This window comes from Dendrobium catenatum, unplaced genomic scaffold (genome assembly GCF_001605985.2).
Source record: "Dendrobium catenatum unplaced genomic scaffold, ASM160598v2 fragScaff_scaffold_752, whole genome shotgun sequence".
Classification (NCBI taxonomy): Eukaryota; Viridiplantae; Streptophyta; class Magnoliopsida; order Asparagales; family Orchidaceae; genus Dendrobium; species Dendrobium catenatum.
This window is the reverse complement of record NW_021319214.1, coordinates 54,153-75,103: the sequence shown is the minus strand read 5'-3', so window position 1 is coordinate 75,103 and position 20,951 is coordinate 54,153. Positions and strand designations below refer to the sequence as shown.

Here is a 20,951-nt window from a genome sequence, read left to right as displayed (position 1 = left end):
TGTAAGAGGAGTTTGCAATCACTATAAAGGTTGCTAGGAGGTCAACTAACAATCAAGAAGGGATGGAAGCAACTAAGGTTAGGAATGGCACTAATCTAATATCATGTTAAAGAAGAAGAATATTTTGGTGTCTTGTTCGCTACAGATTCACCCTATTTATAATGAAGAACGAATCAAATGCCCATAAATATTAAAAAATAAACATAACCTACTAACCATAAATAAAAGACTTTCCAAATATAAAATTTAAAACAAAAAAAAAAAATTAAAAAAGAAAACAAACAGTTTTTAGACATGATCGTTGAAATACATTAACACAGAGAACAACAGCAAAAGCAAAAAATTGAAAATAAATAACTTTTTGATGAATAATATCATATTATAGCATCACTAACTAAAAAACTTTAAAAAGGGATATGCATTTACCAAAACAATTACCAACATCCAGATCCATCTAGGTATGAGAAGCCTTCCCCAAAAAAGATTTTTATTTTCATTATTTTTGCACATTATCTCATTACCAACAATCTGGCAAATATTTTCTGTAACTTTCATCCCAATTTACTTGATAATCAAAATGAGCCCAACAGAAAAAGCTGCATATTATTAAATTTTTCATTATCATGTGAACTAAAGTAAAATCAACAAATCCCAATTTCAACATAAGAAAAACTTCAAACAAATCAAGTAAAGCATCACAACTCAAGTTATCGAAGGCAATGCATATTTTTAAAACTTTTCTTCACAGTCATGAGTTCAGATTTTTTATCTATTACTTGATTTACAAGACAGGTTTGGACTATAAAGATCCTCCAACACACCTTTGCAATACAGGTAGGCTTCTTAAAAGTAGAGTTACTTGACCTTTCTCTCACATTACAACAAAATGCAAAGCATTGTAATAATATACACAGAATCATGCTTTATTTTTCTAAATAGTATTTTCCTATCCCGGTGATATCACCTATTTAGTATGGTTTGATCTAGCAGTTAAAATAGTTCCAAGCTAATTACTAGTTTTGCATAAGATAATGCATTCTCTTCATTAGAAAATCTTCCTCAAAAAAATGCATCACCAAGTAATGGATGATTATCGGCAAAAAAACCTTAAAAATTAAATGAAGTTTTGTAAACTATATTTAGAGCCAGTTAAATGTCTTTAATAGTTTCTAAAACATGCCATCCATCTTGGTATCAATTTAATTTGATGTAACTGTCAACTTGGTTTCAATTTGATTTGATATAACTGTCAACTTGGTTTCCAACTAATTTACTTTATTCTACAAGGTCAAGTAATTATCAACTTAAAAAAATCATTATTAGGACTAGTTCGAAGCTCGAAACTCGGTTGAGTTTTGAATTGATTCAAAATTGACCTTTCTTTTTTTGTTGTTGTTTTTTTATTAGTCCATGCTGATTCAAGAACACCAATTTGATTGAATAATCTTAAAACGGTTGAAATATTCTATTGGTCAAATAAAGATTACCTCCTATCATCCCTTCTATCAGGATGGTTGTTTTGATATATGACAATTGTTTTCATGCTCATGCATGGCAACTCTCTCCCTCCTTCCCTCCACTTTCATCACAATGGCAGCTTTTTTTTATTGATAATAATTTTAGTTTTAATATCCCAATGGCAGCTTTGATGCCATTGTACTCCACTCTTGGAACATGGCACTCCGGAGCCAATCTCACCATTCTTCTCTGCAAAACTCCAAGTAGAGATTGCTACATTATGTATTTTATTTTCTATGGAACCTATCTCAACATTCTTCTCCTCAACCTGAAATGAGTTCCCACAGGAATCATCAACGGTCAACTGCCATCAATAGTATATTTTACTTTCTACGTATAATCATCTACATGGCCCTTTCTGTGTTGCTTTAATCAATTATGAGACTATCATCAATTTGAACAACGAATCTGAGATTTGGGTTTTTGAACTTTTTTTTATTTGTTTGTAAACTTCACTATTTTTATCTTTATGTGAAAGAGGGTCAAGCTATAAACATCACTTGAGTGGGCCACATATCTCTCAAAATGATTTACATTTTTCTTTCATTTATCCACCAATATCATGGCATGTTTGCTTAACCAGATTTCTTTATCTATGTAAGTATTATAGAATGACACTTATTGAGGTAAGGAATGTAAACAAATTGGAAATCATGAATAACTGTGATTTTTTATTTTTTGTTTTTCCTTCTAAACAAATGAGTATCAGCTAGGTTGTATTTGATGATGCGTGAAAAAAATCCATAAGAAAAGAAAACAGCCCCAGTCTAATTGATTTTAATCCAGTTCAAAATGATTTTGATATTCCTCCAAATGGACTCATTTCAAACCATGCTGGCTTGACCCGAGTAGTGAATCAATTTAAAGTCAAGTTGGAAATGAACAAAAGTTGCAATTTTTTTATTGTGAGTTGAGGCAAACTCAATCGAACATATGATGCCACCCCAACCTTTACCAAAGAAGTTAATGATGTGGACATCGATTAGAGATTCAAGCATGTGTATCGCCGGAGATAGTGCCGATCGACTGCTACGATTCAGAGCCTTTAATTTTTGATGTATTTTATGTTTTATTTAGTTGGCATTTTTATTTCCTAGTTTACCCCTATGGGGAGTGTTGTCTTATTGTAGCCCAAAGGGCATTTGAGTACTTTTATTTTTCCTTATGTTTGAAGACCTATTTATAGGGGTCTCATGCTTTGTAATAGACGAATGACTATTGAAATGAAAAATTTGTGTTTGTTTCTACTTCTTCTTGCATGAGAGCTTGAGAAGGGAGAGAGCTCAAGGGGAGCATTCGCAAGGCCCACCAGTCATTGGAAGAGTCCGCGGCTCGTGGTTAAGGTGGTTCTATCTTCTTTTGTGTTTTCCCCTCATTTTCCATCACATAAATCTTCTCTCGTCAACCCCAAATCGAACCCCATTCAATTCCACCTCCACCAAAGAAAGCCCAACCGCCGGCCATCCCTTTGTTTCCCTCCTAATTCCTCTTAAACCTGAGAATAATTTCAGGTTTTTGAATAGAAACTCCTCTCCCTCCTCTATGGAAACCGCCAGCCCCCTTCTTTGATGGGCTCCATTAATGGCTCATCAATCTCCCTTAATTATATTTGAAATTTGAAAATAATTTCAAATAACTCCCTCCTAATTTACTAAAATCTGAATTTAATTTCAGATTTGAGTAAATCTCTTGCCATCCTCATCTAACCTAGATTTTCCCCCTCTCCCACCTGGGCCGAAACCTTCTCTTCCTCCTTGGAAATCCCGCCGGCCTCTCCTCCCTCATCTTCCCTTCTTCCAACGCAAGGATTCCCTCTCACCCTCACTTAAATCTCTTCTCCTTTGCAGGATTCTCCAACATCAAGCATGCATGGCGAATCCGGAGTTTGAGTGGGGTCTTGTGTTCAACGCCGACGGAAGCTTGAATATCCTACGGTCACTATTCTTTGACGTTGGATTTGAAGACGACGCCACCGTTGGAGATTACTTGGAAGGAGTGGTTCCTACCTTTGCAAGCGTCATCGACCGCCAACATCCAAACTACAATTGGAGCATCGACCGTCGTTCATGTCCATCGTCCTCGCCACCGATAACCTTCCCGTGGATCAAGGCCGTTGTGGTTGCTACCGTCCTCGTGGCATCGTCGGGTTTGCTAAAGGCCTTCTTCCGCTAAGCCTAGTGTAGTTGAGTGATCAATCCCCAAGGTGAAAACTCTCATTATTAAATCGCGGATTGTTGATTAATAGCTTTTGGTATTGCTACTATCTTTGGTTACCTTTGAGTTTTGGTTAATCTACTTGTACTCCTTCGCCTAAGCAAGTCAAAGACTAAGGTTCTTTAATGAATTTGCTTGTTATTTCAATAAGTTATCGATTGAGATTACATTGTCCATCGTTCTTAAATTTCTTAACAAGCTCCTTCGCATGCGGTATTACATCAGTTAATGAATTATAGATTGTGAGTTCTCATTGGGGGTAAGAAGAAATACATGCAAAATTAAATTGTAAAGTCTAAAGAGACATGCATCCCTTTAGATGCAAAATATTTGATTATGATACACTATTCAACAAGAGCTTCTCCCTCACAAGTCTTGTGATTTGGGTTTTCATAAAACCACATATAGTACCCCCCAAAGTGCATTTCTATTGAAGTTTTCATGGACTCGTGTCACATTTTCACCCAAGAAACTCTAGATCTAAAGCTACTCTCCTCAATCTCATTTTCTTCGTTTCTCTTAATACCCTCTCATCTATTCATTATCCAAGAAACTCAATCCCCTATGCTGGATCCATTAGACTAACTACAATAGCATATTGGTAATTCAACCCAACAGAGAAAAATCAGGCCAAAAAAACGTAAATATCAATGCTAAAATCTTTTAACGGCAACTCAACTACGTATGACTTAATTCCTTGTTGGCTTGAATCGTAGTTCATGATTTGGTTGTGTTTACTACACCTTCGTTGGCATATGCAGTAAATCCACCAAATAAGTAGTAGCCACAAATCGAACATAGTTATTGGCAATGGTATCAAATAAAGAAAAGAGGCCATACTTGAACCATTTCGCTAACAAAGCTCAGACCTCCAGGTCCAATGAGAGAACCTGCAAGTAAATATCCCGTAATCACCTGCAATAGTTTTTTGTCATTAAAGAACCACCATACTAAACAAAAGTATGCTTTCTTCTGAGCACCAATAAATCGTATATGCTCAGCACATACTTTTACTACTTTTCCTTCAAGAAGAATAAGCATATACTTTTCTTCCTTATTGATGAAAATAACTATAAGAAAGAAGACATCTAGTCTCACAAACCGGCTGTCCAGCACAAGCAAAGGCAATTCCACCACAAGCTGCAGATACAATGACAACTACAAGATCTGATATCAACCTGACATATGATTTATCGCATTAGCGTTGTTGCAGGCACAACGTATGATGCAGAATGCCAGTGTAATATAGTAGAATACAGAAATACATGCAGCACAGTGAATACAAATAAGAAAAGCACAACTGAGAAAGATTTTTATGCAAGACAACTTATGGTTAGGGTTTTCTAATGTAGCTAATACGGTGTATAGTATCCTTTCATGCAAATAAAAACTGAGGATTCACGGGCCACAAGTTACCAATTAATCCAAAAACACGCTTTCTTTCAAGAAAACAAGTGAAAGCAAAGTTTAAGGAATTAGCCATAGGCTAAAAATAAAGTTTAAGGAATTAGCCATAGGCTCAAAAAATAAAGTCAAATCAAATGCACCAAAATAAAATTTATAGCAAAATTTTCTTGAATTTCTAATTTATAGGCATTATTTCTAATGTGTTTGACCAAATTTAAATGATCTTGCCTTACTTGCGTTCAATTTCTTAAAGTTTTCATATGAAAATCTTTCAAGTTTTAAATTTACCATTACTATAAGGCTTCCATTCCACACAATTATTCACATCAACAAAAATTATAATTATCATACTTAAAAGAAAATTTAATGCAAATATCCCTATGCAAATCATGCATAACTTATATAAATGGTTGTGCAAATGAAAACCTTTCAAGAATTAAATTCACTATAACTATCATTCTTCAATTCCACATACAATTGCTCGTATCAGTAAAATATTATAATTATCATAATTAAAAGCCAATTTACTACAAATATCCCTGTGGTATATCATGCGGATGTGTTAGGCATAGATTCTAAATGAAAGTCCATGAAATATAAGATTTTTAGGTTGATATCCTCTAACAATCTCAAATGTACTTGTGCTAATAAACCTATTATAGATGAATTATATGCAAATTCAGACATAAGCAATAACAAATCCCACCCATATATGTGGTTTTTCTATGACTTAACACTAAGGAATGAACTCATGCAAGTTGATTCTACGGTGCAAATGTGCTTAAGCATAGATTCAATATCTCACCAATGAATGCAATGGAATGACCCTATTGACTTAACGCTGTTCCAATAATTATTCAAGATGTGTAATCACAACCTCAAACAACTTATTAAAATTAGGTAACTTTAGTACAAGTGCATTTGTAAGTCTTTCTACAATTTCCAGAAAAAAGTAGATAAACAGATTTAGTCCACTTAAATCCTCCTTGTTTAAATAATTTGTATTAAATCATTTGATGAAACATCTTATAAAAGTCCTTAAACCATAAAAATTTAGAATATTGTGTATATTAATAAGGTTTTAGCCAATCACTAATCATGTTAACCCTTATCTGAATCCATAGCTAATCCATCCCCTCACATAGAGAGGCTAGAAAAATCTCCAACAGAATTTCAAAAAAATCATTCTTCATATTAATATTCAAGTTTCTATATCTCAACCAAGGTTGTGAAAATCAGACCGGGCAACAAACCGCTAGAGAGAGCGGTTCACGGTTCGATCGGTTCAACCGGTCGAACCAGGGTCGAACCGGATGACGTAATAAATAGAATAGTGTATGTTGTAAACTTAAAAGTTAAGAAGAAAGATATAGGAGCTTTAGATTTTTTAGTCCCACATCACTTGGGAGACTTTCCCTTGGTGAAGCTTTTACTATATATTGACTTTTGAGCTAAAAAGTAGTACTAGACTTTCCCTTAATGAAATGCTTGTTTGGAATTTTTTAATTTAAAATTGAAGCATTTCAAATTTGAAATGTAATTATAAATATTTTTTAATATTTAAATTTAAGTTATTTAAAATTTAAATATTAAAAAATATAAAACTTGAACCGGCCGGTTCAAGAGAACCGTGACCGGTTCGCCGGTTCACCGGTTGAACCGGCGGTTTTGGTCAAAACCGGCCGGTTTGAAGATAAGCCGGTTTTCAGGTTGAACCGAACCGGCCTTTGGACCGGTTCACGGTTGAACCGGTCGGACCGGTCGGTCCGGTCCGATTTTTAAAGCATTGATCTCAACTACCGCCTAAAAACATGAAATGATAATCTGGTGTCATGTTATATTATCAAAATTAAAAAAAAAAAAACATTCAATGAAATATCGCAAAACATGGATCATTATCATCATGAAAGGGTGCATTGATTAATCTACCGGGCTTCACCATCCATTTATATATATCAACTTTAGTTTTAAAAATAATTTACCGCTCATCACTTTCCCTCAATTTAAAGGTGATTTTATTAGTAGCTCTACTTTTATATGCATCATCTTTATTTGGTGTAAAGAAATCAGGTACAATCTAAGGGTTTGCACTTTTCCAAATAAAACTCTCATCAACTTATCTCTTAAGCTCAGCATACTCAGTTGAATCCATCCAATGTTGAGACAGATAAAGTAATGATGATTCAGGACGCAAATCAATATATTGTTGTGTATCTCTCAATGACAACAACTGATTATGAAGCTCATCAAAACCAATAGTTTTAAAATCATTAAATACTTAGCATCATGATGCAAAGTCGTAACTTCATGCATCACATCACTCAATTCCACTACTACTAGCAAATAGGTGACACCCTCATGATTGCACCTTTTTCTCAAATGCATGTTTACTCGAAATATTCAAAGACATTTTACTTCATTGGGAGTAATGGAATCCTGTGCAAATTCAAATTTAACCGTAGGATTTTGAGAGTTATAAAAATACCCTTTCTCACTAGCCTTTAAGGCATACGAGTTAAAACACCTAAAATAAGTAACATCTAAATCATACAATCAAAGTTTACCCAAATAACATGAGCAAAATCCCTGGGCAGGCTCACACAGTAGATTTTATCAATACAACTAGCAAAATGAATCAGATTTAGACATCTTTAAGACCTAGATATAGTAGTTTTATCTACCTAAGCTACCTGATATGGTTTTGGATAGAGTTCAAATTTCAAATTCATGCGGTCTAAAGCAAACTTAGAGACAACATTCAAATAACTCCACTATCAACTTCAAGCTAGCAAAGCTTCTCCCCTGATTTGAAATATATTTGAAAACTTGAAACCCTCTTCGAATCCAATTCAAAATTAGCAGTACCAATATGATGAATTTGCATGACATTCAAAGAATCATCAATTAAATTAAAGCATTCTAAAAATCACTAATCTCTTCATCAAACTCATGAATATCATCATCAAGAACAACAACAATATCAAGCCTTTATCGCACTACGTAGGGTCAGCTACATGAATTCTTTTTTCTCCATTGTGTCCTATTAAGGGTCAAATTCTCATTTAAATCTAATAAAAAAAAGTCATTTCTAATATTTTCTAACCAAGTCTTTTTAGGTCTACCTTTACCTTTCTTAACATAAGTCAATCTAATACATCTACTCTCCTAATTGGGTCATTGAAAGGCCGACATTTTATATGACCAAAAAATCAAAGGCATCTCTCTGTCTCTAATCTTATCTTCCACTGGAGCTACTCCAACCTTTTCACGTATATACTCGTTTTACATTCTATCTCTAAGAGTGACACCACTCATCTATCTAAGCATCCTCATCTCTGGAACACTTAAATTAATTTTATACTTAGCTTTTAACTGCAAACATTGTGCACCATAAAGCATTGTAGGTCGCACCACCATCTTATAGAATTTTCCCATAAGTTTGAGAGGTACTTTTCTAACACGCAACAAGCCCAATGAATCCTCTACTTCAACCATCCAACTTGAATTCTACTAATAATATCCCCATTTATTTCACCATCACTTCAAACAATAAACACGATATATCTAAAACACGTAGTCTTTTTAATGACTTGATCGCATGAAGTCACAATCCCCCAACAACATCTATACTACTAAAATTATGCTTCATGTATTTGATTTTTTATCTACTCAAACAAAACATTTATACTCTATGTTTGACCTCCAAAATTAAAATTTTCCTTTAACTCCCTATCTAGTCTTATCACAAGAAGAATATCATCAGCAAAAAGTAGAGAGATATGAGCTTAAAGTTGATCCATGATGTAATCCAATGGAAATAGAAAAATACTTAGTCAAACCACCTTGTGTTTGAACACATGTAATAGCTCTTGCATATATATCCTTAATGACTTGACCATAAACGTTATTAATGTTAAAATCCTAGCCGTTCAACCTAAAAGAAATCCCACGGCCACAAAGCATGATCCGTGGGAAGCTCTCTCAATCCCGCCAGAATTACTCTCCCAATGATTTCTTTCCAAAGAAGAGTAGCTGAATTAGGAATGATCATATTGAGGCAATTATGTATCAATTAGAGGTTATTTGTTTCTTTGTTAAGACATCTTATATAGATCTATAAATAGGGATACTTGTGTGCAATAAAATTAAGCTTTCCCTCTCATACCTCTCAAATTAACATGGTATCAGAGACAACGGCCTTCATTGCCAATTGAAGAACGACCGTAGAATCGTCGGAGGAGGAAAAGAAGAAGAAGAAGAGATCAGAGCTGCCATTCGCCGCCAGACGCAGCTTCCAACTCAAACGAACGCAAGCAGACGAAGTCGAGCAACCATATGCTACCTACCGTTCCCTTCTACCAACTCAGACTAACGTGGCCTATTCTCACCTTTTGATATGGGACGGGACTGGACAGACTAACCACTCTGAAAACGCTGGACCCCGAAGCCTAAAACTGAAGCTAGAAGCCCCTCGCAGAAGGACGAAGCCTAGCAGGACGAAACTAGTTCAAGACGAAGCTAGGTGAAGCCCTTGCATGCAGAAACCTCCGACAAAGCCCGATCCGAGCAAGCTTTGCATCCCGACTCATGCAAAAGGGCTTCCTATTTAAGCGGTTCGACCTGATCAAACCAGCGACCTGATTAAAACTCTAAAAATCCATGCCAAAGCATGGACCAAATTAAGGAGTCTATGATGCACAAAGGACGAGATGACCTCCAAAGCCTACAACCTTCTTATCATCTCAATAGAAAGAACTATCTAAAGTGGCCTCAATTTGTGAAGATCTATTTAAAAGGGAAAGGAAAAATACACCACCTTCTCGGAGGAAAACCAAGAGAAGGTGATCCTAATTTTTGGGCATGGTATGAACTATGAAGCAGACTCCATGATTATGCATGGTTGTGAAATTCCATGACTCCAAAAATTAGCGATACATTCATGTTCCTTTCCACTACAAAGGACATATGGGATGCTGCCAAACAAACCTTCTCCAAAGCTCGGGATGCGGCTCAAATCTTTGAAATTAAAGTCAAAGAAGGAAGCACAAAGCAAGGGAGCAAGACCGTGACAAATTATGCCACCCTTCTACAAAATCTATGGCAAGAACTTGATCAATACAGATGTATAGAAACCAAATGTCCGGAAGATGCTGTGATCCTAAAGAACTTTATTGAAAAAGATAGTGTTTATGATTTTCTTACAGGAATAAATGCAGAATTTGATCAGGTTAGAGTCTAGATCCTCGGCAAAGAGGAGACGCCATCAATTAATAAAACCATTTCTCTCATCCGTGCGAAAGAAAGCCGACGAGTGATGTTAGAACCAAAGGTCGTTGAAAGTTCAGCAATGGTGATAAATAGAGAATCGTCATGGAAGGAGAAAGGTAAAAATTTCTCAAAATTCAAAGACAAAGACTCATTTTGGTGGAGTTATAGCAAGAAATCAAGACACACAAAGAGAATGTGCTGAAAAATACATGGAAAACCCCCAATAAGGAGTGGTATCAAAGAACTGAAATAATGAGCACATCAAATGCCAACAACACTACAAGTCAGTCCAACCCAGAAGCACAATCCAACCTTGGAGAATTCAATAAAGAAGATATTGATAAACTGAAACAACTAGTATCTCTTAAAAAATCAAATGCATCTTCTTCACTTGCACTCTCAGGTAAGTTTCCGATTTCTATTAGTTTAAGTGCCTCTAGAAATCATTTAAAGGAATTATGGATCATTGACTCAGGAGCCACAGATCACATGATGCACTCACTTATCCACTTCATCAACTATACTCATTGCCCAAGCAACGAAAAAATCATCACTGATGATGATTCTCTTACCACGATAGCAGGCCAAGGAGTAATAACATTATCTCCCTCACTCACTCTAAAAAATGTGCTCCACATACCTCAATTATTCACAAACCTAATATCAATACAAAAACTTACCAATAACCAAAATTGTCAAGTTTTATTTAACCCTACTTATTGCTTATTTCAGAACCAGAGATCGGGGAAGAAAATTGGACTTGCTAAGAAGAAAGCTGGACTATACTACCTGGAAGAACTAAATCAACCTAAAAATAATAGATGCTTTATGTTATCCCTAATTGATAAGAATTCCACTATTTGACTTCATTATTATAGGTTATGACACCCATCTTTTAATGTCCTAAGATATACGTATCCATAACTTTTTTAGAAATTAGAAGATAAATATTTTTATTATGAAACTTGTGAGTTAGCCAAACATAAAAGAGCTTCCTTCCCAAATAAAAAAGAGAGATGTGACACTCATTTCTACCTTATTCATAAAGATATATGGGGACCCTCAAAAATCTCCAATATCTCTGGGGCACGCTGGTTTGTATCATTCATTGATAATTGCACTAGTTTCTTGAATCTTTTCTAAAAAATAAATCCGATGTTAACACCATTCTTCCCATTTTTCATATCATAATCCAAAATCAATTTGAGATAAAAATAAAAAATTTTCGCTCCAATAATGCTAAAGATTATTTCAACCAAACCCTTATCTCCTACTTCTAAAGTGAAGGAATCATCCATGAGTCATGCGTTCACACCCCACAACAAAATGAGGTTGTAGAGAGAAAAAATGATCCCCTTCTAGCCTCTACTTGAGCTTTTCTATTCCACTACAATACACCCAAATCCTATTGGGGGGAGCCCTCCTAAATGCAAATTATCTCATAAACCGACTACCTTCAATATCCCTAGGACTCAAAACTCCAATGGAGATTTTGTCCTCATTTTACCTCAAGTTTCGAACCCATCATAACCTTACACCAAAAATCTTTGGGTGCACTGCATATGTTCATATTCACAGCCAAAATAGAGGAAAACTAGATCCAAGAGCATTCAAATGCATCTTTGTTGGCTATTCAGCTGCCTAAAAAGGTTACAAGTGTTATCATCCACCTACAAGAAAAACACTTCTCTCTGTTGACGTTACCTTTGATGAACAAAATTCCTATTTTTTCAAGCCTCATCTTCAGGGGGAGACCGAACTTGAGGAAGATGAGGAAAATGAACTAGCACCTCTTGACCTTCCTCTACCTCAAACCATCCACCTGAAAATCATAATAGGGAAATAAAAGACAAAGCTGTCATCAGATTTGGGAAGGAATACTCCAAGTGTATAAGTTCATATTGTGCTCCAAAGCAGATCCAAGAATCTGAAACATCTCCTAAAAATAAGATAAGCTCACCACCTCCCTTATACCTTATAATCAACTCTATATATTTCAACAACTTCACATCCTCACACAAAATTTTTTTGGTTACACTAGAAGATATCCATATTCCTAAAGATATTTTTGAGACCTTATCCGATGAAAATTTGAAAAATGTCATGATAGATAAAATGCAGGCCCTATAAAAGAACAATACATGGGAGATCATCAATCTACCGATAGGGAAAAAATCGGTCGACTGCAAATGGGTGATCTCCAAAAAGTACAAAGCTGATGGCACACTAGAAAGATACAAGGCAAGACTAATGGCAAAAGGGTACACTCAAACATAGCATTGACTACCAAGAAACCTTTGCACCTGTAGATAAAATGAACACTGTCAGAATACTACTCTCACTAGCAACCAAGTGCAATTGACATCTCGAACAATTGGATGTTAAAAATGCATTCCTGCATTGGGATCTTGAAGAAGATATATTTATATAAATACCACAAGGTTTAAGAAAAAATATGAAGGTAAAAGGGTGTGTAGATTAAAAAATGCTCTACATGGGCTCAACTAATTACCAAGGGCCTGGTTCGGAAGATTCTCAAAATTCATGCTTCTTAATGGGTATAAACAAAATCAAGAGGATCATACATTATTTTTTAAACACTCAGACTCAGGAGGAGTCACAATATTATTAGTATATATGGATGATATTATCTTGATTGGAAATAATGAAGAGGAGAAAGTTAGTTTAAGGAAAAGTCTTACTAAGGAATTTGATATCAAAGAACTAGGTAGACTAAAATATTTTCTCAGAATTGAAGTAGTCAACTCCATCAAAGGAATCTTCATTTCACAACAGAAATACATTAAAAATCTCTAAAAGAAACTGGTAAATTAACTTGTAAACCAACACCAGTAAAACCAAATCTTAAACTGGGAGAAGTAAAAGAAGATATAGATGTAGATAAAGGGTCTTATCAGAGACTTGTAAAGAAATTGATTTACTTCTCCCACACCAGACCAGATAACATTTGTTGTAAACATGGTCAGTCAGCTAATGCAGAATCCAAAGCAGGCTCATATGCAAGCGGTAGACAGGATACTGCATTACCTTGAAGGAAACCAAGGAAAAGGGATTCTCTTTAGAAGATATCGCGGAATAAACACTTGAAGCATACACGAATGCTAATTATGCAGGATCGCCAATAGATAGAAGATCTACCTCTGGATACTACACATTTTTTGGAGGGAACCTAGTTACATGGAGAAACAAGAAACAAAATGTGGTGGCAAGATTTAGTGTTAAAGCAGAATATAGAACTATGGCCTTGAAAAAACGAGAGTTACTTTGGATCAAGATGATTCTAGAAGACCTAAGAACCAAGTGGAATGATCCCATGAAATTACATTGTGATAACAAGTCAGCAACCAGCATAGCCCACAATCCAGTCCAGCATAATAGGACCAACCATATAGAAGTGGACAGACATTTCATTAAAGAAAAATTAGATAATGGTCTAATATGTATCAACCATGTATCATCGAAGGATCAACTTGCATATATCCTTACCAAGGGGTTGGACAACTCTGTCTTTCTCAGAATGATTAACAAGCTGGGAATAACAGATACATATTCCTCAGCTTGGGTGGGGGGGGGGGGAGTGTTAAACTCCTAGCCGTTCAACCTAAAAGAAATCCCACGGCCACAAAGCATCATCTGTGGGAAGCTCTCTCAATCCCGCCAGAATTACTATCCCGATGATTTCTTTCCAAAGAAGAGTACCTAAATTAGGACGGATCATATTGAGGAAATTATGTATCAATTAGAAGTTATTTGTTTCTGTGATAAGACTTCTTGTATAGATCTATTTATGCAATAAAATTAAGCTTTACCTCTCATACCTCTCAAATTAATAATTAACACATTTGTTTTCTAGAACTCCCCAAAGCACTTCTCTTGAAACTTTATCATATGTTTTCACTAAATCAATAAATATCATATGTAGATCCTCCTTATTCTCTCTATACTTCTCCATCAAACCACTCAATAAATGTATAACTTCCATAATATACCTACCCAGCATGAATCCAAATTGATTTTGAGAAACATTAGTATCACATCATAAATTATGCTCAATATCCTCTTCCAATAAAAGCATTTTTTATATTTATCCAATTATCCTTAATGCACTTCACTTGAACTAAATCCTTATTTCTTTCTCTTTACTTAGATAACTTATACATACAACTTTTGCACTCCTTAATATCTTTTCTTCCACACTTTATTCCACCACCAAATATTTTTGCTAACAGGAGATTTTTCTTTTGATATTCTCAGCACATACTTTGCAACATTCTCACTATCCTTAGCTACTTTTTGTCTCATAACATTAACTTCCTCATGTACAGTCAAAATCTTAAAATCTTGAATCTTATTCTCAAAAATATTTTTATTAATGTTTTAAAATGCCCCACAGCAAGGATCAACCTTAAGCCCATATCTTTTTGATTTAGTCATGGATATTCTCACTATAGATTTGCAAGATGATGTACCTTGGTGTATGCTTTTGACTGATGATATTCTTCTTGTTGATAAGACTAAAGAGCGAGTTGAAGGTAAATTTAAAATTATGGAGGTCAACCTTAGAGTCTAAAGGTTTTTGCTTGAGTAAATCTAAAACGGAATATATGGAGTGTAATTTTAGTAGTAATAGACCTAGGGAGGGGACTGTGACTTTGGGCGAACAAGTCATTAATAAGACTACACGTTTTAGATATCTTGGATCTATTGTTCAAAGTGATGGTGAAATAGATGGGGATTCTCAGCAAAATTCAAGTTGGATGGTTGAAGTGGAGGAATGCATCGGGCTTGTTGTGTGATAAAAAAGTAACCCTCAAACTTAAGACAAAATTCTATAAGATGGTGGTGAGGACTGCAATGCTTTATGGTGCTGAATGTTGGCCATTAAAAGAGAAGCATAATACTAAGTTAAGTGTGGAAGAGACGAGGATGCTCAAGTGGATGAGTGGCTTTACCCTTGAGATAGGATACGAAATGAACATATAAGTGAAAGGTTGGAGTAGCTCCAGTAGAAGATAAGATTAGAGAGAGTCACCTTAGATGGTTTGGTCACATAAAACGGCGGCCTTCCGATGACCCGGTTAGGAAAGTAGAGGTATTAGATTTGACTTATGTTAACAAAGATAGAGTGAGACCTAAAAAGACTTGGCTAGAAAATATTAGAAATGATCTTTCTTTATTAGATTTAAACGTGAACTTGACTTTTAATAGGACACAATGGAGAAAAAGGATTCATGCAGCCGACCCCACATATTGGGATAAAGGCTTGATGTTGTTGTTGTTGTTGTTTTAAAATGCCCCAATCTATAATACAACAATATTTTACTTTATTTTTCATATTCTACCTCTTCATCTTAAAGTCCAAAACTAATAAACAATGTTTGGTATATAAATTTTCACTCATAATATTCGTATAATCTTTACAATCTAAACATTCTATTATTCTATTAAGAAAATAATCAATCAGAGTTTTACTATATCAAATCTTATGAGTGATGAGATGCTTATCTTTTTTATTAAATAAGGTATTAGCAATTACAAAATCATAAAAAACAACAACATCAAGCCTTTATCCCACTACATGGGCTTGGCTACATGAATCCTTTTTCTCTATTATGTCCTGTTAAGAGTCAAATTCTTATTTAAATCTAAAAAAATGTTATTTATAATATTTTAGTAATAATAGATCTAGTGAGGGGATTGTGACTTTGGGCGATCAAGTCATTAATACGAGTACACGTTTTAGATATCTTGGGTCTATTGTTCAAAGTGACGGTGAAATAGATAGAAATATTATTAATAGAATTCAAGTTGAATGGTTGAAGTGGAGGAATGCATCGGGCTTGTTGTGTTATAGAAAAGTCCCCCTCAAACTTAGGGGAAAATTCTATAAGATGGTGGTGAGACATGCAATGCTTTATGTGATAGAATGTTGGCCATCGAAAGAGAAGCATAACGTTAAGTGTTGAAGAGATGAGAATGCTCAGGCGGATGAGTAGCTTTACTCTCAGAGACAGGATAAGAATTAAGTGTAGTTGATTCTAAAGATTTAATTGAGAAAATCATGTTGGACCATTTAGTATGACATACATTGCAAAATACAAGCAATTTTTGAATAGTCTTAATTAATGTAAATTGATTTCTTAATTATATTTCTATAATCATACAATATCAATATCAATTTTCAAGAATAATGCTATCTTATAATCATAACAAAATTAATGCTCATGTAATTATTATTATTTTTAATCAACCATAACCATAAAATACAATCAATAATTGTATAGTTTGGCTAGTTCTAGACAATTTTAGTTCTAGTTCATCATATAGTATGAAAGATTGTATAATATGATCAGTTAAAATCAATTGTGATATTTTTATTTTAGATTTAATTTGCACTTGATTCTCTCTTGTGTGTGAGTGATGATTCACATCCTTAACACTCAAAAAATAAACTAATATAAGAGTCAAAAAAATAAATAAAATTATATGCATCTTGTGATCTCGAATTCATTTGAGCTAACTCGAGCTACACAATCAAATAACTTCATTTGAGTCATGTACATTCTTCATAGTCATTTTCTCTCATGATTTGCTCTTCTGACATTTACTTAAAATATTGATGCAATCAAATATTATCATTCTATGCTTTATTTTTCTATGTTTTTTTTATTTTTCTATGTTTTGGACTCTATGTTTTTTTTTTTTTGTTAGCCTATGATGGAAGGCAACTGATGATCATGCTAGGTTAGTGCTCTTAGGTATGTCTCTCCCTATCCTTCACCTTGTTTATTGGGATTTTCCCTTGGTGGGCTACTGATTTGTCCCCTAGTGGGCCTTATTTTCCTCAATTTTTCCCTTTGGCGGCTGTCCCTTTGGTTTGGGCAGCTGTCCCTTAGATTTTGTGAACATTAGCTACTGTATTAATGCCTTGTTATCCCCCTAGCTGTTGTCCCTTCAGTTTGAGCAGTTGTCCCTTCGATTTTTGTGCCCAATAGACGTTGTATTAATGCCTCATTTTCCCCCTAGTTGATGTCCCTTCGATTTTTGTACCCATTAACTGTTGTATTAATGCCTCGTTTTTCCCCTAGCCGCAGTCCCTTTGGTCCCTGTTTGCTGCGGTTTTCAAGGGAATTCTAGTGGTTGTTTGGGTGGTGCTTTAATTACCTGCTTTTTTCCCCTTTCCCCCTATATATAGTGGTTGTTTTCCTATAGTTAGAGGCAGTTTTGGTAAATAATTTGCATACAAACCTGCGGGTTTTTTAGCTTGCGAGCTAGCCTCCTTTCCCCTTCCCCTCTATTACTTTGTCTCGGTCTTCTACCTCTTCTTCTCTATCCACGGTTCCCACCCCATTTGTATCCTTCTTCTCTTGTGAGTGGTGGTGTTTGTTGCCACATTTTGGTTGGTATTTGCTGGAGTGTGGGCTTGTGCCGGATCATTTCAGTGGTGGATTCCGAGTTAGATCTATCCTTTGAGCACCTATTCTTTATATTTCGAGCTTTGCATGTGAGGTGACCGCTTGTCGATTGTTATGAGGGTAGCCTTGTTATTATTTCTTTATGTTTACAGGTTTCGTAGCAGCTTTCTAGAGCTTGTTCGTACTTTTACTTTTATATGTGGATGTTTATGCATTATTGAAAGGAAGAAGTTTTCTAATTGCTTTCTTAAGTGTCTTCTTAAAATATTTAGAAATTTAGGTTGCACCAAATATACCCATAAATATTTGCACATACCTTATTTAAATAAGGTTAGTTCATGCCAAATTATAGTCATGATTATAAAAATATTTAATACAAGCTTAAGGTCATAGGGTTAACCAAAAAGGATGATAATGTGATAAAATGAGGCGAAGTATCATTTTTCTCTTGATATTAAGTCTCAAACTCTACCTTAACCTTGAGAGAGTGATTCTAAAAATGAATTAGAATCCACCAATAGTTCTTCAAATTTAATGATATATCGAATAATAAAATTTGGTACCTTGTTTTAATGAATTAAATTCATCAACTAGACAACACTGATATGACAAAAGCAAATATTTTGATTTTAGATATTTTCATTGCAACCAATACAGTTATTGATTCCTTTCTAACCTCTATGCCTCTCCATACTTATCCAGAACTTTTTTCATGATGAGTTAATTTTATTTTTGCAAATCGCACTTTTCATTGATCAAACATAGTCTATAATTCAAAAAATTATCTAAGTCTAGCAAACAATAAATAAAAACTTTAGTATCAATTCTTACATCATATGTGAACACTTCAATTCTAACTTTTCTAGCTATGTCATAATTTATGCCAAATTTTTTATATCTATAATTTTCATAAACATCATTACTAAATGCCCTAAATTGTGTAACTTGATTATTTGTCTTCTCCGGGAATTAGCATTCAAATAAAACGGTTCATCCCTATGATTGAATTTCAGTTCAAGTTCACATGAATGAACTTGAGTAACAAAATATCATATTTTGCTTTAGCTATATTAATATCATCACAAATTTGATTTTAATTGTTCAATATTTCGTCAATGGGTTTTGAAAAGTTAAAATTTCATAAGTGAGGCAAATAATTAGCCCTGCTTATTAGTAATATTTCGAGACAATGTAAGGCATTTATATCAATTGGATGCAGCCTGAGTTGCCTGACTCATGCCAGAGTTTTCTAATACAAATATGATGCATAGTATGCTTTCATGCAAATAAAAATTAGAGATTCACATAGAACAAGTTACAAATTAATCCAAAAAACTAATTTTTAATAAAAAAGAAGTGATTGAATAATTTAAGTCCAATAGATAATAAAATAATGAAATAATTGTAAATATCTAAAAATTTCATCAAGAATATGAGAACAAAGAAAATCATATCAAATTTTTTATGCATCCAAAATCAAGAGCACTACTGAACAATAACAAATTATGCAACAAAATAAACAAGGAAAAAATATCCAAAAGAAAACTAGACCTCACAGAAATACAAGGAGATGACTTCACTGAAGGAATCAAATATCCAACTCAAACTAATAATACTGAAACTAGAAAGAGAAATTTTATTCAAGCTAAGTCCAAATTATATGACTTATACCACTATTTATAAACTCCACGAAATCTAGATTAGTTAATAAGGTTGGCATGGACAGGCTCCTTTAAATGTAAGTTAATTCCATTGGACAAAACTGTAATATGAAATCTCCAATTTTGTGGTATATCCTGCTTGTCTAAACTCATGGGAAAAGAGGGTCGCTAAACCTTTGAAAGCTCATTGCAATGCCCACAACAACAACAACATCAAGCCTTTGTCCCACTACGTGGGGTCGGCTACATGAATCCTTTTTCTCCATTGTGTCCGGTTAAAAGTCAAATTCTCATTTAAATCTAATAAAGAAAGATCATTTTTAATATTTTCTAACCAAGTCTTTTTAGGTCTACCTCTACCTTTATTAACATAAGTCAAATATAATACCTCAACTTTCCTAACCGGGTCATCGGAAGGCCTTCGTTTAATGTGACCAAACCATCTAAGGCGACTCTCTCTAATCTTATCTTCCACTGAGCTACTCCAACCTTTTCATGTATATGTTCATTTTGTATCCCATCTCTAAGGGTCAAGCCACTCATCCACCTAAGCATCCTCATCTTGCAACAATTAACTTAGTATTATGCTTCTCTTTTAATGGCCAACATTCGGCAGCATAAAGCATTGCAGGTCTCACCACCATCTTATAGAATTTTCACTTGAGTTTGAGGGGGACTTTTTTTATCGCACAAAAAGCCCGATGTATTCCTCCCCTTCAATCATCCAACTTGAATTCTGCTAATAATATCCCCATCAATTTCACCATCACTCTGAACAATAGATCCAAGATATCTAAAACATGTACTCTTATTAATGACCAACGATTAAAAAGGCGTAAGAGGCGTACGCACTAAGGCGCGACTTAAGGCGAGGCGAAGCATTTGCGCGTTGAGGCTTATGCCTCGTGGGATTCGACGAAGTGTGCACTTATTTCGCACGGGGCGTAGGCTTCGGTTCGTAACGCCTCGAAGCGAAACGAGGCACCGCTTCGATTTGTAAGTATATAGACCGAGCGGTGAGAGTCGTATAAGAGTCGAGTATTAGGGTAACATACCTGCTTCTGCTTCAGGTGAGAACTGAAAGGCGAACTCCGCCAACTTGGACGACCACAGTTTGGTCGAGTTCGAACATAGCTGGAGGCGATCGAAGGTAACGATTTATTTCTTCTTCTTCTCTTGCTTCCCGTAATCTTCCCGTCATTTGCTTCATGTCTCGCTTCTTCTTCTTCAGCTTTTTGTAATTGAATGTTCTTTTTTCACGATTAGGTAACGATCTTTCTTCCCATTATTTGCTTCATGTATCGCTTCATCAGATTGTACATGCTCGGTACCGCTCAGTACATGCTCGATACTGCTCAGTACATGCTCGGTACCGAACAAGTACATAATTTTGTTCTGGGGGCGCTGCCCCCGGAAACCCCCGCAAGGGCGCTGCCCCTTGACCCCG

The 20,951-nt window shown here is 34.9% G+C and overlaps 1 protein-coding gene across 3 annotated transcripts in view; it reads right to left on the bottom strand.

Annotated features, from left to right (window-relative positions):
- LOC110103485 (K(+) efflux antiporter 6) overlaps positions 1 to 20,951 on the bottom strand; it is a 73,862-nt gene that overhangs the window by 43,648 nt on the left and 9,263 nt on the right. For all 3 annotated transcript variants that reach the window (XM_028696498.1, XM_028696499.1, XM_028696500.1), the window contains exons 6-7: positions 4,835 to 4,910; positions 4,573 to 4,647 (exon numbers count right to left, since the gene is read on the bottom strand). In XM_028696498.1, coding sequence (XP_028552331.1) covers positions 4,573 to 4,647; positions 4,835 to 4,910 — 151 coding nt within the window. The remainder of the gene's footprint in view (positions 1 to 4,572; positions 4,648 to 4,834; positions 4,911 to 20,951) is intronic.